We start from the raw sequence: 26,701 nt of genomic DNA on the forward strand, positions 1-26,701 counted from the left end.
AAAGCAACATTAATTTTAGAATAAAATTATGCTTAAAAGAAAGAACACCACCACTACACCAATTAAAAAGTAATTACTATTTCCATGTTCCAAATTAACTAATATTTTTACTTTCAAAATACAGTGAACATAATTTAATCATTCAAGGAATTAGAATGGTTATTACAAAACTCTAAATTTTTGTTGTAAGCTACTGAAATAGACACTGTAGCATTAAACGAGTAGAATATGTTTACCAATTGGGTTAAAACAAGACCAAATCCCTGATGGCAACTTTTTCTTGTGATTCTATTTCTAAAGTAGCCAGGAGTTTTACTGTTAACATGCTGATACACGTGTCCCATCATAAAATCAACTCTTTCACAACACTGAAGTAAGAAGACTTTTCTATAGCCAGCAACTTTTCATCTTTAGGAACAGAGTATGCATCCACCTTGTATTATAAAGGGTAAAGAGAACCAAATGTAGGTGGGGGTTGGGGGTGACAGGACTGCTCTTTTACTACTGTTTCCCTAATGGAGATTTTACTATTTCACTCTGATTGCTGAATACAAAATCTGACTTCTTACTTTTCCCTCCCAATTTCATATTCACTATCAGCAAACACTTCACACCCATACATATACACACAAGTTCTCTGTTGTTTATAAAGCAGGCAGAAAATTAATAAAAATCACAATTTCCATTAACATTTATCTGCCTTTATCAAGATGTAGTCAATCAAAATTGAAACCAATCATGAGAAGCCATAATATCTGAAGATACTCTGGTTATCTTTATTACTGACTTTTAGAGGGAAAAGCTGATAGGTCAAATCCACTGAGACACTGCCCAAAATCTATGGAACTAGAATACTGTACACCTATATCAAATATGATATACTACCACCTAGAAATATTTATAACCCAAGGAATTTGTTTTAGTGGTATTTTTTGGTAATAGGATTCTGAGCTACCAATCCTACTTCACAACTGTTATAAATAATCCTAATTTTATTTCGTTCCGGAAAACACTAAAAAAAAAAAAAGAAAGAAAAGAAAAGAAATGGGATTAAATAAAGGAGAGAAAGGCACTTACATTAGAAAATAAATCTAGCTCCTCAAAGAACAAAGAATTTAATATCTGGAAGTCTTTAGGAAAAGAATGATCTTTCCTCCTATTAAAAAACATACTACTCTTGAAGTCCTACTAGTTCTAGAATACTGTGGCTTGATATAATATAAATAAATGTATAATGAATAGTTTACTAATCTACTTAGTATGGATCTAAAAAAAGTGAAGATTTAGGTACATTTTAAATTGATAATTTCTAAATTCATCAACTTAAATTGATACGGAAATAAAAGCAATTCATTTCATAGTTTTAGTAAATGCAGACTGCCTGATAAATGAGCAATAAAAGGCTTAATGAATACTGAAAAGGCAGTTAACAGGTAGATGCAAAGGAAACTGACCGGAAATGTGATTCAGCAGGAAACTAGGGGCTTATAGGAACATATCAACAATCATTATTTTGGAGAGTAGTTAAATATTTTGGCACAGAGTTCTGTACAGGGGTTACAGGAATACTTCATAAGAGATATCATCCCCCACAAAACAGGGTAGCTCCCATTTGATAAAAAGATAGAGAGGGCATGCCAGGAGAGCGATGAAAACACATCACTCTTCCTAATCCAAAAACTGTTTACTGAAATCTGGTACCTGAAGCTGCTTTACTGAGATGACATTCCCCAAACCATGTACACCATACCTTAGGGTGTGCCCCCACCAAATCTACAAACCCTCTAAAGAGTATTACCAAAAGGCCTATCAGCGCTCCTGATCAGTCTGACTTTGATCTAGGGAGAATATGTTGTGCATGCTTCAACTTGAAGAAACAGATTTTGTGGTTTTTCAAATTTTTAAAGTTGCCTGTATCAATATGCCTCATACAGATTCAAACTTATAACCACCAACATATAAGCTTTAAAAGACACGTGCATCATCCTAAAATCAAAACACTAATAACTCAAAAAGTGCTAACCGTAAAAAAAGCACACCATCATATATTAACTGAAGAACCAACTATAAATGGTATGCCTTATGACCAATAAGTTAGATTTGAGAACTCACACAATAGGGCCTAAAATTAAAATAAGCAATATTTTATCCTTAAATATTAAGATATAAATTTATAAATTACAAGTGGAAGAACATATAACAGTAGAAAGCCCATAAGTTTAGAATATAAAACAAATCCTCTAAGTATGAAGGAAATGTTTTTAATGAGGTTGACTATCTTACGCCAGTGTCAGAGGTGGGGGTGGGGAGCGCTCCCTAATGCAGAGGACAGAGGGCGGGAATCCATAAGAAACTGATGGATGGTCTGCTTTGCTGGGGGATATGGATTTCTACAAGCCTCCCAATAAATTTAAGAAATGCTCGAACTTAGAGGAAAGGAGAGAGAAACTGCTGAGGGTTCTGTATTTTGAGGCCCTGCTTTGAGACTTGAAATGCCAAATATTTGGTGCCCCAATCTCTTTAATCCTGACATACTTTCTCTGAAGAAATGTTAGCCATCATAGGCTATATTCTATTTTTCCTGGGTATAATTTTGAATGTCTTGTTATGTGCAAAAGAATCTAGAAATAACGTGAATAAGAATTACATGGGATAGATCTGGGAGAACTAAAGAAACAAATTTTTTTTTTTTGCGGTACAGGGGCCCCTCACTGCTGTGGCCTCTCCCGTTGTGGAGCACAGGCTCCAGACGCGCAGGCTCAGTGGCCACGGCTCACGGGCCCAGCTGCTCCGCGGCACATGGGATCCTCCCGGACCAGGGCACGAACCCGCGGCCCCAGCATCGGCAGGCGGACTCTCAACCACTGCGCCACCAGGGAAGCCCAAGAAACAATTTTTGAAGTCTTTCTGAGAAGAACCTAAAATGATAGTATTTATTTGTGAGCAAAGTAGTGCAGACCCAGGGCTACACTGCTATAGAACTATTTCTAAAAATTCTGCATTAAGAAAAAAAAATCTGTATTGTTAGATCATGATTTCGGATACAAGGAACACAAGCAGAAAACGACAGGAGTGTTAGCATTTTACACACACACACACACACACACACACAATTTGGGTGAGCTTGTTCACTCAACAAATGTTTGCTGAACTTTGTACCAGATATTGTGCCTTCACCGCTTCTATACTTATCTTTGTTAACCTCAAATCTAGAGATGGGTAGAAATGTTCTAGTCTTCCTGTCTAGATTTCAAGGAAAAAGATGTTTGAAATTTCTATTCTTTCAAATTTTAAAAATATAGCTACTTGCCTGAAACTTTGGGAAAGGGAAGAACAGCATGTCTAAAGCTAGTGGAAGGAAACTAAAATATGCCTCCTTCTGATACCAAGTTAAACGTAGCAAAATTTTTAGTCTATGGATTTATGCTTTCCCTGACTTTTTCTCTTAGCTTCTTTTCTGAACATGAGTTTTCTGGTCCTGCTATACTCTGTGGAGAATATGAAGTTTTAAAAAAATCTAACAAACTTCCTTTGTATTACAACATTAATGGTTTATTCAGTTTAAGGTTTTCCCTCTTTCACATCTAACTAATAAGAAATGAAATTATTTCTTAGAACACTAGGACTTTAATAATTTATGAGATAATTTTATGAAAAAAATAATCTATAAGAAACACTATATTTTTAAACTAACAAAATGGCCCAACATCCACCCTTAAAATACTGATGACAGCACCATTTTTCCCCCGGTCTTTCCCACCACCTACTTACCTGTGCAATTTCTTTCAACATTGGCTACTCTGGGGATTGGAAAGCTCAGGGCTGGAGGCTGAAGTGAAGAAGGAAAGGTTGGAGGGTGAGCCATGGCACCAGCCCCACACTAGAAGCGCCCCTGAGATACTACAGCAGGGTTGACACCATAGCTCTGAAGTTCAAACTCCAGCAAACGATAAGAAAGGAGTCCAACCAGAACATGATAAACGATGGGATTCTTCCGCTCTTTGAAAAATAAGGAAATCATGCTATAAAGATCTGAATGTCCAGTTTCAACATTATGACTCCCTGTTCACCTCTTCATCATTCCCCAACCCCAGATTCACCTCAGACTGATTCAAAGTGCTAATCAAAACAAAGAGGGTGGGGGGTGAATCACACAAGTAGAGCTTTCTATAAACTTGCACACAGAAAATGAGGATAGGGCTCACCTGGCCACCATAAAAACGTGCAAGACAATTATGTTAAAATACTCTGCCTATCTGCCCCTTGAATACTTTCTTGCTCTCCTAAGCACTCAACATTAAATCTAAGGCTCTCATACGCATTAACATTAATACCATCAGCCAGCAAAATGCCAGCTGGACTATTTGGATGTATTGATATTTAAATTCCTACAAGTGGGCCAATGAGCTTTTCAAAACCCAGGGATAACTTTCGGTATAAGGATATTCCTTGGGGGAATTTCCTGTCAAGTCCAGCGGTTAGGACTCCGCACTTCTGCTGGGGGCCGGGGTTTGATCCCTGGTCAGGGAACTAAGATCTTGCAAGCTGTGCAGCATGGCCAAAAAAAAAAAAAAAAGTATATTCCTTGGGAGGAAACTAATTTTTCAAAAGTGTTCCACTCTGATAAAAGCAAATAAGGACCCCCTCAACTAAAATAACGTTAATCAAACTAGATGATAAAAAAATCATAGACTTTTAAAGAAATAAATCTAAATACAGGACTTAAACTGTGACTTTTATGAGAATGTGAATCCTCACTTTATAATATAAAAAGTAAATTACTGATTCAGAGGAAACTAGACTCTGATTATTATGACTACTAAAGCTAATAAAAATAGATGCTCATTTAAGTTATTTAAAGATAACATCTACTCAATAACAAATATTATTGGAGGTGGCAAATGTTTTAAAACAGTAAATTACATATAGTGAAGTATCAGAATCCTAAATTATGTTATATGAAGCAATTAAAAATAAAAAGTATTCCTTTAGCAAGGGAACACAGGACTTTTAAAATACTTCTAAACAGCTTGCCATATAAATTAATTCAGTAAACATTATTCAGTGAGCATCTACAATGTAATGCGCTAAATATATTTACATTTATACCCTTATGTACTTTATCCATTTGATGCTCAGAATAAAGAACATCACAAATCAAAAGAAGTAAAGAAGAAAACACACTTACAATGCTCCTGCACCATTACTCTGGCCTCCAGGCCTTAGTGAACTTACCCTTCATTACCTGCAATCTCCTACCATTTCCCCCTTCTCTTATTGTGTTCCTGCCCGACTGCCCCACTCCCCTGGCTATTCCTCAAACACAAAAGGCATACTCCTGTCTTCAGACCTTTGTACTTCTTGTACCATTCAAGAATGCTTTCTTTTTAGGTATCTACATGGCTTCACCTCACCATACTCATATATTGAGCCATCCTAGTGAGGACTTCACTGTTTATTCTATTTAAAAGTATACTGTCCTTTTCCCCAACCCCTTAGGCACTCTCTATCCCCTTTCCTGTTTTAATTTTTCCTCCATAGCATGTATCAAAATATAATACACAATGCATTTTATTTATTTTATTTAATGTCCTCATATACTCTAAAACATCAGCTCCACGAGAACAGAATTTATTTATTTATTTCGTCTCTTTGTTCACTTCTGTCTGCACAGAATCTGGAACAGTGCCTGGCACTGAGTAGGCCCATAACATGAACGTGTCCTCCTCTTACTCCACACATGCTGTTACTTGAGCGTTATTTGACAGTAACCCATCACTGCAGTGCTTACAGTACATGTGAAAATTTTATGAGCATAACAATTATTTTAAAAATTAATGGAATTATGTCAAAAATTAATGTTAATTTTTGCATTTCTGAAACATATGAATAAAGTTGTTTTATGCCTTTTCCCACTGAAATTGACAACCACTTCCAAAATACCTAATAGACTAACAGACACCTTCAGTGGTTAGAATGTTATGCCACGAGAAGTACCAAATAAGGATTTGGAGATGAAAATTTTTTTTTCTATTTCCCAAACTTTTTCTCAAGTTAGATTACCTTTATAAAAAAAGTTATTTCACGAGTATTTCAGACTTAACAGTTTAATATGATGAGACAACACACATCTCTTTTCTATCAAAAAATCCCACTAGAAGAATTATACTACTTAGAGCCACTGGGTTGCACTGTAGTCCATGGGAATATGCACTCCTTGAGAACAGTGTACTACTAGAGCAGCCTAACACAGTGGGCCTGGTACAAATAAGCACTAATATGTGTTGAGAGTTTATCAAATGATAGGTACTACTCAAAGCACTTTATATATATTACCTCACTTAATCATAACAAAACCCCTGTAAGATGTACTTTTACCTCAAATTGAGGCACAGAAGGGTAGGGCCTATGGACTCTCATTAGATTGAAAATATTTCTCTATCACAGTTATCATGAAGAATACCCAGTCCCTGCAACCCCAGTAAGATACTAAAGATTTAATCTCCACAAAAACCCAAGTGGATAGACTCCAAATTTTAGAAGTTAGCCGAAGCATAGGTGAGGGTGAGGCATGGGCTTGAAAATTGAGAGGTGAAGACCTACATTCTGAGCTGTGGGATCCTCCGCTTTCTTTCCTTAACCTGCTTACAGAACACTGTCAGTCAGACTTAAGAACCACCCCTCTACCCTACCTCTCTACCTGTGGAAAAACTGAATTGCTCCGGAGAAACAAATGTCACACACTATCATATTTTTTTATCTTAGGTATTGGAATATCCCAAAGACCTGTCCTATTCTAGGATGTGATAGTTTAGGGTGAATATGACTTGACTTATGTTTAGAGGGCATGTGAAATTGAGAACCAGGTAGATTCATCTACTCTAACCCTAAAAGTGGCCCTAAAGTAAAGTGCTTGAAGAAACTAGATCCTAAAGATTATAGGTGGGGAATTTTTGAAGTATGTCATCAGTATGCCCATATTCAAGCAGAGATAAAAGAAGCTCAACTAAAAGAACTGTGGACTGGGACTTCCCTGGCGGTCCAGTGGTTAAGACTCCATGCTTCCACTGCGGGGGGAGGAGGTTTGATCCCAGGCTGGGAAACTGGGATCCCACGTGCCACGCAGCACGGCCAAAAAAGAAAAAAAAGAACTGCGGATTGACATGACAATTGTGGGTTAGGTAAACTTTCTTTTTTTATTTTTATTTTTTTATTTTTTTGCAGTACGCGGGCCTCTCACTGTTGTGGCCTCTCCCGTCGCGGAGCACAGGCTCTGGACACGCAGGCTCAGCGGCCATGGCTCACAGGCCCAGCCGCTCCGTGGCATGTGGGATCTTCCCGGACCGGGGCATGAACCCGCCTCCCCTGCATCGGCAGGCGGACTCTCAACCACTGCGCCACCAGGGAAGCCCAACTTTCTTTTTAAAGGGGCTATCTTGAAGATCATGACTCAGACTTTCAAGGAACTAAGGTAAGGTGACAGGCAGTGAAAGGAATCACAAAACGCAAAATTCTTAAATAAAAATTTAATGATTTTAATGTTGTCTATGTTACACATAACATAAAAAGCTTTAAAAAAATTTAAAGTCCTTCAAGTAGAAGGAAAATGATACTATAAAGAAAGAAGGGAAGGAAGGAAAAAAAAACAACCTCCTGGATTGGTAGTGTCTTAGGCACTGGCAAAAGCAAACACAAATCCCCTTGGGAAAAATGTCTTTTCATCTAGTCCTCAAAGAAGTCACACAGATTTCTAAGAAACATAAAATGGTAACTTACACACCTACAAGGAATCAAGGTATCATAAGTGAGAACCAGAAGAAGCAAAAGACATGAGAATGATCTGTGGCAACTTTCAGCTGCTGGATTTATCACATATTAAACATAAGCATGTATAAAATGATTAAATAAATAAAAGAAGATATATTAGAGTCGAAATCTAAACAAAATCATGGTAAAAATGTGAAAAATAATGATAAATATGTGGGTATAGAAGACAGACAAGATTAACGAACTTGATCTAATGGAAACAGAGCAATACACCTGCCAACTGGTCAATATGCATTTTGTTCAAGTAAGTAAACAAATAATTGATATCATACTGATCACATTCTCTAGCTACAGCAGAATATGTGAGAAGTCAGCAATATGAAGATAATTAGAAAAGCCTCATAAGTTTGGAAAATTAAAAACACTTAAGACTAAAGAACAGTAAAACAAACCCTAAGGAATAAAAGGAAATATCAATAACTTAAAGAGTATAAATTGATGAGTATAAAACAAAAAATAAATTTAAAGCAAGGGTGACAAATAAGATGAAAAGGCACACAGTCAACAATCTTACGGATGAAAAAAGATGCTAAAAAATATTTAAGAATATTTAAATATTATTAATATTTAAATATAAATATTTAAATAGGTAGCATTATGAATAATTTCTTAATCCTGATAAAGAATATCCACAAAAAAAACCCAAAACCTGCATCAAACATCATATTTACTGGTGATAAAGTTTGTAAGACAAGTAACAAGAGAAAGATTCCTACTACTAACACTTCTACTCAACCTTGTATCAGAAATGAGTGAGTTCTGAAAAGAAACGCAAGTTATAAAAATTGTAAAGTATCAAAACTGGAATTTCCAGATGATATATTTATTTACATGAAAGAACCTACCCCACAAATAACCTACAGATAAATTATAAGAATAAAAATTTAGGGACTTCCCTGGTGGTCCAGTGGTAAAGAATCCATGTTCCAATGAAGGGGACACGGGTTTGATCCCTGGTTGGGGAACTAAGATCCCACATGCCGCGAGGCAACTAAGCCCGAGCACAACTACTTAGCTCATGCCCCTCAACCAGAGAGCCTTAGAACCGCAAACTACAGAGCCCACGTACTCTGGACCCTGTGCGCCCTGGAGCCCGCGCACCACAACTAGAGAGAAGCCCGCACCCCTCGACAAAGAGCCCACACCACAACGGAAGATCCTGCATGCCTCAACGAAGACCCCGTGTGCCACAACTAAGACCCGATGCAGCCAAAAAAACAGTAATCAAGTTTAAAAGTCAACTGTATGTCAATATAACAGTAACATCTATAAAATATAATTTTAAAAATACAATTTACCAAAAAAAGCAACAAAAGTACTTATGTATAACTCTAAGATTTATAATTCCATTATTAAAAAAAGACAACTTTATTGAGAGAAAATACAGAAGACCTCAGTGTATGAATTCAGGGAGAGGAAGAATAACATAAACATATCATTTCTTCCCCAAATAAAAATGAAGTCAATAAAATTCCACTTGTAAACACAATGACTTTTTTTTTTTTTCAAATTCTAAATCTGTCACTGAACAAAAGGCCAAGAAAGTGAAGACAATAATAAAGACCAAGGTGGGGAGACAGACATGAAGATTTAACACAAAGCTATATTAGTTGAGAATGTGGGACACTGGTGCAGGCAGAGACAAACACATCAAAGTAATAAAATAGATATAAGAAACAGACCCACAAATATAAACGAACTGATTTATAACAGAGCACTGCTGATTAGGAGGAAGAAAGAACAAAATCAATACATGAGGCTAATATAATTGATTATCTTTATGCCAAGAAAAGGAATTTGGTCTCCTCAAACCATATACAAAAATCAATCTCAGAAAGATTTAAACATGAAAGACAAAATTAAAAATCTTTAAAAAGACACGAGAATATCTTCTTTTAATTTCAATAGGGAAATATGTCTCAAACAACCTCAATAAATTTGAAAATTTTTAAATTTGACATTATTAAATTTCAGATCAATATGAACACTGTTGATGGGACTCAAAATTGGTATAAACACACCTAAACATATTCCTAGAAGACCTTTTGTGAATTTAATTTTCATAAAATTTGAGACTACGACATGGTTCAGAAAACTTCTCTAACTTCATAAAGCTCCTTCTTCTGTTGTTTTCATGCAGTCTCTAAAAGTACAATGGCAAGTTTGCGGAGGTTTTCTTGGCTCTGTTCCCCTCTCCCACTTTAATCTGCTCCTTCTCTTTCCTCTGTCCCTGTTGTCCCTATCCTGCTCAATTTTGATTCCACTCCCAGAAACTTCTCAACAGGGTCTTGGAAGGGAGCACTGGTGGGTCAGTCTTGAGAGTTCAGAGCTAGGCAGCTCAAGTCACTTTAGGCCTCACCACAGGTCCCTTAACCCTGATCTAATAAAGTGGGCAAAACCTCCCCAATTTCAAATTGGCTAATCACAATTACCACTTTCAAAATGTCTCTTCACCACTTTGAGGTGCTTCTATGCCCAGGTCCATACACCCCAATGCTTCTATGTTCTCATGCATAAAAACTGATAAATTTAGGTCTTTTGTTAGACTTTCACCTGCTTATATTTTGAGGTTCATGGAGATATTTCATCCCCAGTTTTTGTTACAAATGTTTTCATGGGTTTTGGTTTTCTATCTAGTTGTTCTATTTTTATATGGGAATTCAGAAAAATTAAAAAAACAAAGAACTAAGCTGTCACCATCAGTGCAATCATCCCAGAATCTAAGTAAGGCCTGAGATTATATTTTAAAAGGTAACTATGCACCAGTGTTTTCTTAGGTCAGTCTCCCAAAGCAATAGAAATAAAAGCAAAAATAAACAAATGGGACCTAATCAAGCTTACAAGCTTTTGCACAGCAAAGGAAACCATAAACAAAATGAAAGACAACCTAGGGACTGTGAGAAAATATTTGTAAATGATGCAACCGACAAGGGCTTAATTTCCAAAATATACAAACAGCTCATACAATTCAATAACAACAAAGTCAAATCAAAAAATGGGCAGAAGACCTAAACAGACATTTCTCCGAAGAAGACGTACAGATGGCCAATATGCACATGAAAAGATACTCATCATTGCTGATTACTAGAGTAATGCAAATCAAAACTACAGTGAGGTACTACCTCACACCAATCAGAATAGCCATCATTAAAAAGTCTACAAATAATAAATGCTGGAGAGGGTGTGGAGAAAAGGGAACACTCTCACACTGTGGTGGTAATATAAATTGGTGCAGCCACTATGGAAAACACTATGGAGGTTCCTCAAGTTGCCATATGATCCAGGAATCCTACTCCTGGGCATATACCCTGACAAAACTGTAATTCAAGAAGACACATGCACCCCCATGTTCATAGTAGCACTATTTACAATAGCCAAGACATGGAAACATCTGTCCATCAACAGATGAATGGATAAAGAAGATGTGGTACATATATGCAATGGAATACTACTCAGCCATAAAAAAGACTGAAATAATGCCATTTGCAGCAACATGGATGCAACTAGAGATCATCATACTAAGTCAGGCAGAAAGAGAAAGGCAAATACCATATGATATCACTTAAATGTGGAATCTAAAATATGACACAAATGAACCTGTCTATGAAAAAGAATCACAGACACAGAGAACAGACTGGTGGTTACCAAGGGGGCAGGGGCTGGGGGAGGGATGGAGTGGGAGGTTGGGGTTAGCAGATGTAAGCTTTTATATATATCGACATATACATTGATATATAGGTATATATCCAATAGGATGAATAAACATCAAGGTCCTACTGTATAGCAGAGAGAATAATATTCAATATCCTATGATAAACTATAACGGAAAAGAGTATTTTTTTTTTTTTGGAAAAGAGTATTTTTAAAAAAGTATATATATGTATAACTGAATCACTTTGCTGTACAGCAGTAATTAACACAACACTGTAAATCAACTATACTTCAATTAAAAAAATAGTAACTTTGCTTCTATATTTTCTGATTGATAGAAGTATCTACACTAATGTTTTAACTTTCTATTTAATGATGAACACATTCCATATTCATGATTGGGGCAAATTATTTAAATATAAAATGTATTTCTGAAAGAGAAAACAATATTTCACATGTAAAAGCCTAGAGCTAAGTTCCCAAAGGAGCACCACAGTGAAGACAAAAGGATGCCGCCAGATATTTTAAATCTTCTCAGGGAACACGTCAGATATCAGATATCTGTCAGATATCAGATACCACCTGAACTACGTAAGTGGTTTAGACCTAATTACTTAATTTAACAAAACTGTTAACATTTCTGTTGGCCCAGGGGCACTGTGAAAAAATTACTAAGATACTAAGGGTGCCGTAGAACCATGTACCTTAGTGAAACCTGCTTTGTGGAAAACAAATGTCATCTCATTTGATGATTTCAGAAGATGAGTAAAAAAGTATCAGAACATATAATGCACTCAAAGAAAGACCAACATTGTTAGCATCACGTAATAAACCAACCAACGAGGAACTTGGGAATTCATTTAATTTGATGTTTTTGGTTGGCCAGAGGAAGAAGAAAACGATGAGCCATGGATCACAAATAAACGTCAAAATTTATTTGAAACAAATATTTAGGTCATGGAGTCAAAATAACTTTTGCAGCTGATAATACGATCGTGACATGAGCAGAAGCATCACATTTAAAGTGCAATTACAAAAGCGATCTCATTTTAGCAGGAATTGTATAACTGCGAGTGAAGACAACTTAACAGTCACCAATTTGAGTTTTTTTATTCCCCTTCCTTCATCCTGTGGCTACAGCCATTTGTTTCCAAGAGTTTCAAGAGCAATAAACTGTGAACCAGTTCACTGATTTCAGGTACTTATTTTTGAACAAATTCCTTCCTCAGCTCACTCTTGCTCACCTTAACCCAGGGCCAAACAGCAAGGATGTCTAAAGCCTCCGTCTCTCTGTTCTACGCGCTAGACCTATTCTGACAACTCTTGAATTGCTAAGTATTCATTTTTCAAAAATTCTTTTCCATTTTAAGTTTTCTTTTTATTATGCATCTTTAATGTACGTAATATATCAGATTCCAAGTGCTTTGATGCTGGTGCTGTTTTCAATCATACTAGAAGCTATCAAGAAAAGGTTATAAGCTATGTTACAACTATGACTCTAAGATACCATCAGTTGTAAAATACATCCTGATAGCAGAAAGATAAAAATTTTCAACAATGTGTTGTCACTTATAATAAAAGAAATGGGGTACTTCATTGCTTGTTTAAATTTTTACTGCAGTACAAAAGAAAAAAATGTAATTTGTATACAGTATTGTACAATACTCTTGCATACTGAATGGAAGCACACGTACCAGATGAATTTGTATGTGCACCACTGATTGTTAAATAATTAGGAAACTTGTGTTTTAAATGCTTTACATTATGCAGAATTGTCAGATATCTGAAATGTCAGATAGGTGTTGAGTGTTTTAGCAATATCTGGGAAATTGTTTACGGTTTGGGGTGGGCTGGAAAGTCATTATTTTTTTTCCTATTCAAAATAACAGAATATAGGGAACCACTTTTCAAAAAATTGCCACATGATACATAAAGATGCACCTATATACTGAAATATATATGTAATAAAAATATAAAAACAAAAAGAATAAAACAAAATTCAAACAACAGAGTACTTCTGGGGAAGGAGGCAGTGGAAGGGTAGGTAGGACATGGAAACACCTCCATTAAGTACAATACTCAAGCTGTAGAAAAACGCGTATTTGTTAAAAACAAAGACAACAAATCACATTTGCACCTATATAATCACTAGAAAAGATACACACTAAACTGTTAAAAGTAAAATTGTGAAGGTAAACTTTCACATTCTATAGCTCTGTAATTTAAAAAAACTAATAGAAAGGAAATAAAATAGTTAATGGCAGGGGGAGAGAGGAGGAAATAGCAATACAATCACTGCCATCATTCTCTGACAGGATACATTCCACAAAGTTAACGTGGTATTCTAGATAATGAGGTATTCTTAAGGAACATACAGACTAGGATGCATTAGATCTAGTTTATAAATAACATACACTGAACTAGCTAGCATATCATGTGATGACCTCAAAGTAGCATTCTAAAAATCTTGGAGATATATATATATGAGTGGCATTTTCCCCAGCACACTTTGCAGTTTCTCCCTGTCACCTCTTTCTTTGTTTTAATTTTATTGAAACAACATGCATTTGAACACCTATTATGTAACTGAAACCATGCTAGGTACAGGCAGTACCAAAATAAATATGGCTCCAGTTTTCAAGACACTTGTAACATACAGTAGCACTGTCTAATACAACTCTGTGCAATAAAGGAAAAGTTCTATATCTGCACTGTTCAATATGGTGGCCATTAACAGCATGTAACTATTGAGCATTTGAAATGTGGTCGATGTGACTGAGAAATTAAATTATTTTATTTTGTTTAAATGAATTTAAATACCACTATGGCTAGTGCCTACGGTACCGGACAGCACGGGGCTACAGCAAGACAAGGAAAAATAAACATAACTACATTGTATCATGGTACACACTAAACTAGAAGTATGCACAAAAGCTACAAAAACAAGGAGAAGGAATGCTGAAGCCCATCACAGAATGGCTTCTGAAAGTATTGATACCTAATTCTTGCATCATGGAAGAAAGGTGAGGCATTACATGAAGAGGAACCCAAACAAGTAAAGGCTTAAAGTGTAAAAGTGCATAGCATAGAGATTTAAAAGCAGTTTTATATTACTCAATGGAAAAACTTTTCCATTTATATTACTCAATAAGCAAACAGAGGAGACAATGGAAATAAAAGTATGCGGGGTCAGAATGTGCAGAGATTATATGTAATGTTTAGGAGCTCGTCTGCATTATATAAGAGAGGGGAAGAAGGCACTGGTAAGTTAACTGGTAATTAATATGGTTAAATTTGTGCATGTTCATAGTTGGAATAAATTAGTGTAAAGTAGAGAAAGAAAAGAAAATTCTAGCTAAAAACTGGAGTTACATTTCCTTGGAAGAAGCTTGACAATCTTTCTAAAAGAATAAACTATAAACCATTTACATAATTAAATTATCTCACCTGAACTAATATACCAGTCTGTCTATGTAAATAAACTTCAACTACTCTAGTCATACTCAAAAAACTTTTAACTGGGCTTAAATTCGTAGTGACAAATGAAACACACAAAGTAGATACCAATAGAAAAATCAATACTTCAACCAACACCCATTTGAAAGTCATTAGGTTTTAGCACAAAGCTGAGGGAATGCACCTTTCCAAATGAGTTCCTAAGTCTTTAATCAAGTCCACAATGAAAGGAGAACTGGGGAAATTTTATCCTTTTTATTAAACTCTGGACTATTAGCTTATTATTATCAGAATGCTTAAATAACACTATAAGACATCAAGTAACCTCCAAAAACAAAAGGCCTCAAAGATAAATTAGTATAAACACAGCTACAAAGAAATCCTACTTTATCCATGAAAAACAACAAATAAAATTCCTCCAAAATGGAACTGTTAAAAATCCAGATCATTTCATCTCAGCATATACAAACTCTTAGTGCTACCAATATAAATATTAGTAATTTACCTACTACTCCTTTGAATTTCCCATATGCTCTTAATATACTCATCATAATTATCAGACAGGAAATTATATTTCTATACATGTATTTTTCAAAAGAGGTTTTCACAAATAATTTTACAATGGCAATTTAAACAAGTGTTTCCAAGAATATTTCAACATGCACTAACTGTAACTAAGTAACAAGAAAAGAGAAGAGGGAAAATATTTTCAGGCAGAAGAACCCTAACCAAGAATGCATTTTCAGGTAAGCTAAAAGACCTGGATTATTTGTAAATAATGTGACCGAAACAGTGTGACTCTAAACCATTTTTTTAGAGTAGAATGAACAGGAATTAGGAAATCTCTTCATGTATAAAATATAATCTCCTTTTATTCCTTTCTTAAGTGTAAAATTTGGAATTCTTTATTAATATGATTCCATAAAGTAAATTAATCATACTGTCTGGTCATACAAAAGTTCTGCTTACGCTTTACAAACTGGATTATAAACACTGAAAAGCCACACAATATAGAATCACGACATTCTTAAAATAATTTAGCAGAATCTATCAAAAGATACAACAACCCAAGTAGTGTAACCAATTAAAATCCTGAGTCAAGGTAGTTGGAAGTGGTTGTGAGGCAGGAGTTACAGCAAGTATAAGTAATGAACAGAGGCCATGTTGATTAATTCTATAAAAACAATTCAGAACAGACAAGGTCACAGGGAGAACTGATTCTGCATAGCCACAGCTTACTCTGGCTTATTAAAATTATAAAAATCTGGCAAGAAACTTCAGACATAAAATTAGGTCAAATTCTAGAAAGGTTAAATATGACACCACTTTTCATTATGGACAGTGCCCAAACCAGAACCTAAGTCTTGTGTTCAAAGGCTCTTTGTTATCTCACCATGAAGACCCATTTACAATTTTCTCCAATGTTCACTGTTCCAATCTGAGGGAAGAAAAGACTAACTGGGCTAAAATAAATGATTAGAAGATAAATGGTTAGTTAACAAAAGCTGCTGCTATCACACTAGTTGCCTTCACAGCCTGGAGGGAACAAAACTTTTGGGTGGAAGGGAGAGAGGGAGGCTGGATATATATTTGTGAAAGAAGCCTAAAGCTTATTCCTACTTAACTATGAACTACTGTGTATTCTGAGTCATTACATAATTTGATATTAAATTATTATCAAATGAATAAAGCAGATTTTCTTTGAAAAAATTAAATTCAAATGTAAGAGTTTTTAAAATCACTATTTAATAGCACTATCTTTAAAATTCACCTTCTTTTAAAAGCTCAGAAAGAAAACAGGAATATTACACCTCAACCATCCTTTCAGCAGCCTTACATATTTCATAGGGGATGGATATTATTAACTAACTTAATAAATGAGAAAACAAGAATCTAACATTATAAGGACAGCAAGCTAATGACAAATTCAATAGAATTGGGGTCTCTGAGTACTCTGGGATTTTCATTTCTATTTTTTCTATACTCTAACCAACTTTGTCTACATTCCTGTGATGCTCTAGTACCCCGAATAGATCCTAAGACTTCAGATTTAGTCTTCCAGAAATAATATGTATAAAAGCAATCAACATTTTGTTTTACGGAATACTAGCTTTGAATCCAGCCATGAAGTCATAAATTGTGTTTTAGATAATCTAAGTTTTGACACAGATATATACACCAGAAAAATTATGTTCTGACACTAAAAGAATATACATTTATTATAATAATATATATACATTATTTATAAGAATAAATATACATTTATATTATAAGCATGCTTTATTCTGAAAAATGTTCCCACTATTTCAACTGTCAAACCCAACATATGTATTTTTAAAATTATAACCCCAATTTTTCAAACTCAGGTGTATCCAACCTGATTCCAATTAAATACAACATGTTAAACAGTTCATGTAACTATATGACCAACAGAAAAAAGGAAAAAAATTTTTGATCTTACCTGGTAGTTTCTTTTCTCAGATAATGTATGTCCATCAGTCCTCACCATAGAGTCGTGTCCTTTCCTCACAGTACTGGAGGCAATCAAATAGAACTGTCACTCAAGGGTCGTGTCACAGGAAGGACCGCCCACCAGTTCTCCCTCTAGAGTGGAATTATCCAAAAGCCGTCAAAATTACTAACATGTAAACATATGAACAGCAGCAAAAATATCCAATACGATACATAGAAAACAAAACCAAAAAGTACTCTTTTTATATCTTAATTGATCTTCCTCTTAACCATCCAGGGAGGGCTAGACTGGCAGACATTTTATTTGAGATAGAAGTTATTAAATATGAAAACCTTTCCCTTCCAATTAAAACTGTCTGCCAGACCTCACACATAGAAAGAAACTTACAGTGAATAAAAATGGAGTGGACAAAAAAGTTCAGCCCTGAATTGACACATTTTTTTCCTTTTAAATAAACATCCTCCTGTTAGTCTCAGAAATGTTCAATTAATTCAGATTCAGTCATCTAATTTCAAATCCCTCCCCTCAAAATGCTTATTTATACAGCCGCTATTCATTCAGTTTATGAGGTTTATTCCTATGCCATAAGATGGGAATTCATCCTATAATGTTAGGATGATTAACAGATGAAAACCTAACTCAATATTCTATTAAAATTTACTCCAATGAAGAGTAGCAACACATGTCAACTTTCTGGAAGCCTTTGTCCTTCAATCCTCCAATTTCATGCATGCTCTAATAGAATGTGCTTTTTTACATTAGGGCAGAAAAATAATGGGGCTTATTTCTTAACCTGGACAGAGCTAAATGAGTCCAAAATGACTAGGCACTGTAAACTTCAGGTACAAAAAAAAAACAAAAAACAATCACCGAAGCAGAGGTAATAGTCTCTAGAGATGCTAACTCAAGAACGTAAATTGAAAATGAAAGACCAAAAATTCAAAAGTGGTATCTACAAAGAATTTGTAAATAGTCGTTTTTAAGACTAAAGTCTTACTTTTACTTTTACCTAACTTTTAGTAAAATGTTTACCCCAGGAAAGTAGTAAGTTAGTATACCTACTGAACTAACAATAGTTGCTAACCACTAAAAATTACATTCAAATTTAGAGCAATTATTTAATATTAGACAAAATTTACTTTCAGAGAGGATAATAAAAACATCTAATTTAATTTCATAAGAAGTATGAATCAATTTTACTAAAACCAACAAACATGCACATACACATGGATTACGTCTAAAAAGCAATCTAGTAAGAAGGTCAGAAAATTTTTCAAGGAAAACATTAAAAATTATTAGATTTAAATTTTAAAAAGAATTCATGTACTGAAAACCTACACTCCACCTCCTCTCTTATGCCTGATCACAAGTTAGTGGGTGCTATATACTTTTACCTAATTTTGACCATCTTGCATTGTAAATGTTTGGCTGAAATACTTCAGAGATGCCTGGCTCTATGGCAAAAATGTAAATGTGCATTACCAAATTTATATGTACTACTGGGATTAAATACATCTCTCTCAAAAGTAACAAAGGAGAAAGGTTTTTTAAAGCATAAGTATATTTACTGCTATAAGTATAATCTAGCAAGGAATTAGGTTATTCATAAAGAAAAACTATCTACTGAATTGGATGTTCAAGAATCGTTAAGTGACATACATTTAGCTCCAACTTAAATGTTCATGACTGTCACAAAATGAGAACAAACCTATTTATTATGCATCCTCTGAACAACATTAACCCTGTTTTAATGTATTTTATAATATTAAGAGAGTTTAAAACAGTATTTGCTTCACTATTAACATGTTCATGACAAGTCTGAATTCAATGGACAGTAAGTGTAAAATTTCAGTTTTTTCTTAGAAAATAAGCATGTTTTCCTTCCTAAATAAGTTTAAGAATAAGTTTAAAGTCCATGCACTATCTTCCATTTGTACCAGTTTCATCAAAAGATATATTAGAAATCTAAAATCAGGCAAGGCTATTCTATTTTCAACAGCGTAACATTATATATATATATATATATATATATATATATATATGAGATAATTAGGACTGTATATGCTAAATAATATAATTAAAAATATTTAATCTGTACATTTACCAGATTAAAAAAATATTAACTTTGGAATACTATGGATTTAGTACAAAAGTAAAGCTTGTTTTGTTTCTTTTGTTTCCCCATCTTGGGATAACTTCAAGTATTTCATGGCTTAGGGTTTCAAACAACAGCCACTATAGGCATACCTCCAAGATATTGCAGGTTCAGTTCCAGATCACAGCAATAAAGCAAATACCACAATAAAGCAAGTCATACAAACTTTTTCGTTTCCCAACGCATATAAGTTATGTTTACACTATACTGTAGTCTATTAAGTATACAATAGCATTATGTCTAAAAAAACAATGTACGTCCCTTAACTAAAAAACACTTTTTTGTTAAAAAATGTTAACCGTCACTGGAGCCTCCAGTGAGTCATCACCTTTTTGCAATACTAACATCAAAGATCACCGATCACAGATCACCAAAACAAATATTAGAAAATGAAAAAGTCTGTAATATTTCAAGAGTTCCAAAATGTGATGGAGACGCGAAGTGAGCAAATGCTGTTGGAAAAACAACACCCGCAGACCTGTCTGATGTAGGGTTACCACAAACCTTCCATTTGTAAAAACACAATAGAATAATAAAGCACAATAAAGCAAAGTGCGGTTGTTAAGGGAACCACCAACAGAAACCGCCTGCCCTGGCCAGACACGACAGTAACCACTTGCTTGAGTTATCTTACAACAGGAGGTCCTGGTAAGGAACACAGAACTAACAAGCTACCACCAACCGGAAGAATTCGGAAAAGGTCAAAAGGAGAGGAGACACCAGTCCATATGTCCTACCAACCTCCCAGAATCCTCGCTGGAATCCATCTTGGCTGAACGACGCGTGCACCACCAGGAAGAACCCTGAGTCAGAATGATTGGCCAGAGACAACCCGGAAGCTAACCCCATCACCATAAAACCCAGAGACTGCGAGCCACGTGGTAGAGCAGTTCTCCTGGGTTCCCTTACCCTGCTGCTCTCCACATGGGCGCCCCTTCCCAATAAAGCCTCTTGCTTTGTCAGCCCATGTGTCTCCTCGGACAATTCATTTCCGAGTGTTAGACAAGAGTCCACTCTCGGGCCCTGGAAGGGAGGGGTCCCCCTTCCTGCAACACAATGAAACAAGATGTATGCCTGTATGTGTTCTAACCAATATAGGAATCAACATTCTATACTGAACAATAACTAAAAATCATTATCTCCTTTCAGTAAACAAAGGGAAAAAGAAATTAAGGCACTCTTATTTTCTTCTGGGTAAACATGAAAAGCTAACATTTGTCACCACTATCTTATATTAAACAAAGATGTTCAATAACAGATTGTGTTGATACTCATATTAGGAATGAAAGGACAGTGAATAGATAAAGAAGGATGTGAATATATGTGTGACACAGAGAATATGTGAAAAGAAGAAAACATGAGAGAGAACATGCACCCTAGGTACCTAAATTTATTAAAGTTTATGCACTGCTTTTCCCACAAAGTCCTATAAATATTTAAAAACTCAGAAAAGCCAAATATTTATAAAACTAAAATGAAATTTTCTATAAGGCAGGGATACCTTCCAAGACAGAAAAACAGAGACTGTATTTACCTTCCTACCTTAGACAACTAGAAAACTAGAAAAAAGTGTATGAAACAATGATTTTCAGACATTGAACACCATCTCAGGACAGAGATCATTAAGAGGTTAGGCGATGGAACCCAACTGGAGCACAACAGTCTCACTGAGTTAAGGAAAAAGAGTTCAGAGTTAGGGGAAACACCAAAACACCTAGAATTTGCAGGGCAAATGGGGAGAAGGAAGCTGCAAAGAGCGCCAAAGATATGGAGAGAGATTCCCCTCAAGGTTTTAGCTAAGCAATGATCTGTGCATGCATGTGAAAAAACTACTGAATCTGAAGAAAAAGCCTCTGAAAAGGAGTAGTCAGAACAATCCCCAGAGCTCATGTTCCCATCAACGAGAGTGGGACCTTTTAACACACAGGGTACTGAATAGAGTTCAGAAGGTAATGAAAACCTCAGTAATGAAACCAAATAAGCTTTAAACTGAAGTATGTTCTTGACCAGCACTAACAGAGCTTAAAACCAAGCCTCAAAAAGATCAAAAGAATTCTAAGTACCATAACTGTACCCCTAAACAAAGCCCAACAATATTTAAAACAATACAACAAAACCATCATTAACTAATGTAAAATTAAATGTTTGGCATCCAATCAGAAACACTAGCCATGCAAAGAAGCAGGAAACACAACCCATAACAAGGTGAAATATAATAAATGGAAATAAACCTGCAATTATACAGATGATAGAATTAGTGGCTTAAGGAGGTATTGTAAATGTATTCTATACATTCAAGCAAATAAAGAAAACTATGAATATAGTACCAGAAAGGTAAGGTATCCACCTGCCAATGCAGGGGACACAGGTTCCAGCCCTGGTCTGGGAAGATCCCACATGCCACGGAGCAACTAAGCCCGTGCGCCGCAACTACTTAGCCTATGCTCTAAGAGCCCGTGAGCCACAACTACTAAGCCCACGTGCCACAACTACTGAAGCCCGTGCACCTAGAGCCCATGCTCCACAACAAGAGAAGCCACCGCAATAAGAAGCCCATGCACTGCAAGGAAGAGTAGCCTCCTCTCGCCGCAACTAGAGAAAGCCCTGAGCAGCAACAAAGACCCAACTCAGCCATAAATAAATAAATAAATATTTAAATTTTTTAAAAAATTAAAAGAAAAAAATTTCAAGGTATCAAAAATACCTAAGTTGGTAGAAAGAGGCATTTTTTTTTATGGTGACAGAAAGGTTCTGTATCTTGCTTTTGGTGGTGGTGGTTATACGACTCTACACATGTGAAAAATACCACAGAATGATAAAAACATACAAAAAAGTAAATGCATGCAGAAATGGGTAAAGTGAATTAATTTGCAGTCTAATAAGTTATACCGATTTCTGGTTTTGATAATGCACTACAGTTATGTAAGATGACATCACTGGAGGAAGATAGGTGATGGGCATATGGGACCTCCTTGTACAGTTTTTGCATCTTATGAATTTATAATTATTTGAAAGTTAAAACATTTTTTAAAGGCTCAAACTGATCATCTAGAGATAAAAATTCAATATCTCTAATTAAACATGCATTGGATAGGATTAACAGCAGATTAGATACTCCAAAAGAAAAGCTTAATGAATTGAAGACATAGCAATAGAAAAAACTCTAAAATTAAACACTGTGAGAAAAGAGCCTAGAAAAAAAAAAAGGAATCATGGGACAATGAACAGTGAGATATCATCACTAGGGACAGTGAACTGTTGGGCAATATCAAGCAGTCTAAAATTAATGTAATTAGTATCCCAGAAAGAGTAAAAGAGCAGGAGGACAGGAAAAAAAGGCCAAACTTTCTCTAAATTTGTTGAGAACTATAAACTCACAGATCCAATAACTTCAACAACCTCTAAGGAGAACAAAAAAACACACTTCATCATTTGACAGTCAAACTACTGAGAAACAGTGATAGAGAAATCATATAGCAGCCAGAAGGGGAAAAAAGAATACATAGAGAATAAGAGATAGAAATGATGGCCAACTTGTCACCTAAAACAATGCAAATCAGGGGAGAGGTAATCAAGTTTTTTTCTGGCCGTGAGGAGTGTGGGGTCTCAGTTCCCAGACCAGGAGGGATTGAACCCGGGGCCATGGCAGTGAAAGCCCAGAATACTAACCTGTAGGCCATCAGGGAACTCCCCTCAACATTTTTAAACTACAGAAAAAAAATTTTAAAAACTATTAACCAAGAATTCTAAATCTAGCTAAAATATCTTTAAAAAATGAAAGCAAATACATTTGGAAGGGTTTGGCAGTTTTTTATAAAGTTAAACATAGGCTTAACATACAACCCAGTAATTGTGCCCCTAGGTATTTACCAAAGTGTACTGAAAACTTACGCTCATACCAACACCTATACGTGAATGTTTATACCATGGAAGATGTTCTTCAAAAGGTGAATGGATAAATAAAACACCACATCTACACAACAGAATTCTATTCAACAATTTAAAAATAAACAAGCTATTAATTTATGCAACATGGATGAATCTTAAATGCACTTGCTAAGGCAAAGAATCCAGACCAAAAAGGCCATATAGTGTTTCCATTCATGACATTCTGGAAAGGCAAAACTGTAGAGAGAGAAAATAGATCAATGGTTGCCAGGGAACTGGAGGAGTGACTGACTACAAAGGGGACACAGAGGGAACTTTTAAAGAGACTGAATTATTCTATATGGTACTGGAGTGGACACAGATGCTATGCATGTCCTGAAATCCATAGAACTTCACAACATGAAGAGTAAAGCTGAATGTATGCAAATCTTAAAAATCAACTAGGAGGTTAGAAATACAGAACTGGCAAAAGAGTAACTGTATTACAAATGTATGACACAGCCACACTGAAGGGGGTATGGAAAATGGTGCTGGCCTAAATAACTTTGGAAGATGGTATTGTGACTGGTAACTGTAACAGAAAAAAAGAACTCTATATAAACACTGTGTTCTGGTTGGTAAAGTGATTCCTTACAAGGCTGTGGATTAGTAATGCTGAAACAACTATACATGTCTACTGAAGATAAACAATAAGTAAAATAGATGGTGGTTGGTGGGAGCCAGATTTCCCACTTCAGGAAAGTTACAGGTAAGCAAGGAGGAAAGGCTAGAACGAACTATGTAGTACCTCTGTTGGTGTCAGTTTGTTCTCAACTACAAGACACTTTAAATATGGTAACCATTCAGATTATTAGAGAATGGATCATTTCACTGGTATGTTGTATGTTGCTTGAAAACAAAAATTTATAAAATACTAGGTGATTAACAGGTATGTCAAAATTATATTTTAAAAGACAGGCTTGATGAAGTAATATTTAAAAGATTTTTAAGCAATGTAAACAAAGCTAATGTTTTAAAGCCTCCAAATTGTATCGAATATTTGCAAATAACTAAGTCAAAAAACTTTAAACTTTTTAACAGACTGGTAACAGAATTAAATTTCAAGAACGCAAAGTAATTCATGTAACACATGTATCACTAGTGTCTACTCATGCAATAACTTCTCTCAAATTCAAGATACTTTTAGAATAAAGTTACTGAATATACCAGTATAAATGATAAAAGAATAAACATTTTACACCTTTTCTGCTGAAAACCCGTGAAACAGATTTAGTCATGCTATCAGCTTAAAATCTGACAAGAAGCCAGTAAGAGGGAAAATATAAACCAAATCTTAATTAATATAAGATAAGCAGGCTTATTCATCCTAGGTGTTTCCCTAAATCAGAGGCTAATAAAAATTCAGCACCTAATATTATCTAAACAAATGGTAACTGAACCCCAATTTTTCTTTCAAAAAAAGACTTCTCAAAATAAGAGATTAATGAGTAACATTTCTAGAAAATCACTGGAGAGAAAAAAAATTAACTTTATTCTCCAAATTCTATTAAATTTTGGATGTCACCATCATACAAAAATATACACCTTGAATGGAACAATAACCAGGAAATCTGAATTCTAGTTAGTATTAGCCTGATCAGTTTCTCCTCTCTCGCTTCAGTTTCTTAATCTGTAAAATAAAGTGATCAATTTAGATGAATTTTTTTAATGTGTGCAGCTCCAAAATTTTATATTTTAAATGTTTTGTGTCAAAGTAATCCATTTAGGAAAGTGGACAATTACAGGTGATTTTTTTCCATGTTTTCTTTTTTCCTCCCACTTTATTGCTCAATAGTACTTTAAAACATGGCCCAAATATTTTGGAGGTTGGGAATGGTATCTAAATAAAAGATTTTAGGGACTTCCCTGGTGGTCCAGGGGTTAAGACTTCGCCTTCCAATGCAGGGGGTGAGGTTCAAACCCTGGTCAGGGAGCTAAGATCCCACATGCCTCAGGGCCAAAAAACCAAAACATAGAACAGAAACAATATTGTAACAAATTCAATAAAGACTTAAAAAAAAAAGGTCCACATCAAAGAAAAAAAAAGATTTTAATTTGGTAGTCTTTACGAAACTCAACTTTAAGCTACAATGTGAATTTGGTCAGGTTAAGAGAGTTGAACCCGTTGGGCAGGTTTTATTTTCTGATATAGAGGACATTATATTCCAAGTTGGCTATTAATTAAAACACACTACCAAATGTGACCAATTTCATTAGAGCTCAATAAAAGCTGAAGTAAATGCACTTAACATCATCTTTAAAACCTTAGGGTTTCTCAAATTCCAGAACTATGTTAAGCAACATTTTCTTGTTAGTAGGTAGGCTGCAGTTACAAGTATTTTCTGAACTATTTTCTGAACTAATTTTTGGTTCGATCACATAGATAAATGTTTTCAAAATTCTGAGTTGATGACTTGGTTACATATAAGAAACGTGGGCAGACAAAATAAAAATAAATAAAACTCAGGAATTTCTGTTTTATACCAAACTTAGTCTGGGAAAAATGCCACATCAACTAAAATTAGTTTTTCTGAATGTTTTAATAATACATGTTTCAAGAGTCTATGATTAACATGTAAAATGAAAAGTTGCCTACATTTACAAAGGAAAACAAATAAAAATAAATCAACACTATGCTTTTGAAATCAATTTACTCTCTGTTTGTCATAATTTAATGTTTTGTAGCTTAATTTTGTGTGTCTTCTATTTTCTGTACTGGTAGCGTTCCTGATGCACTATTTCTTACATATCTGTGTAGTTCTGTCACATGTTATTTCAAGGAGGCTTCTAGGTACCTGACACATGGAATTTACTGTGAGTAATAGACAGTAGATCTATCTGTCTAAAAGGCCCAGCATCTCGAACCATAATTCAAAAAGAGTCATGTACCAAAATGTTCATTGCAGCTCTATTTACAATAGCCTGGACATGGAAGCAACCTAAGTGTCCATCATCAGATGAATGGATAAAGATGTGGCACATACATACAATGGAATATTACCCAGCTATAAAAAGAAACGAAATTGAGTTATTTGTAGTGAGGTGGATGCACCTAGAGTCTGTCATACAGAGTGAAGTCAGAAAGAGAAAAACAAATACCGTATGCTAACACATATATATGGAATCTAAAAAAGAAAAAAGAAATAAAATGGTCAGAAGAACCTAGGGGCAAGACAGGAATAAAGATGCAGACCTACTAGAAAATGGACTTG

The 26,701-nt window shown here is 35.1% G+C and overlaps 1 protein-coding gene across 4 annotated transcripts in view; it reads right to left on the minus strand.

Annotated features, from left to right (window-relative positions):
• The window catches only part of CNOT2 (CCR4-NOT transcription complex subunit 2), a 111,617-nt gene that overhangs the window by 52,219 nt on the left and 32,697 nt on the right, over window positions 1–26,701 (minus strand). For 2 of the 4 annotated variants that reach the window (XM_065888308.1, XM_065888306.1), the window contains exon 2: window positions 17,396–17,538. The exons of 1 other annotated variant lie outside the window; for it this stretch is intronic. In XM_065888308.1, coding sequence (XP_065744380.1) covers window positions 17,396–17,443 — 48 coding nt within the window. In that variant the 5' untranslated portion in view covers window positions 17,444–17,538. The remainder of the gene's footprint in view (window positions 1–17,395; window positions 17,539–26,701) is intronic. One more of the 4 variants, XM_065888305.1, reaches the window with a different exon arrangement.

Source organism: Phocoena phocoena, chromosome 11, assembly GCF_963924675.1.
Source record: "Phocoena phocoena chromosome 11, mPhoPho1.1, whole genome shotgun sequence".
Classification (NCBI taxonomy): Eukaryota; Metazoa; Chordata; class Mammalia; order Artiodactyla; family Phocoenidae; genus Phocoena; species Phocoena phocoena.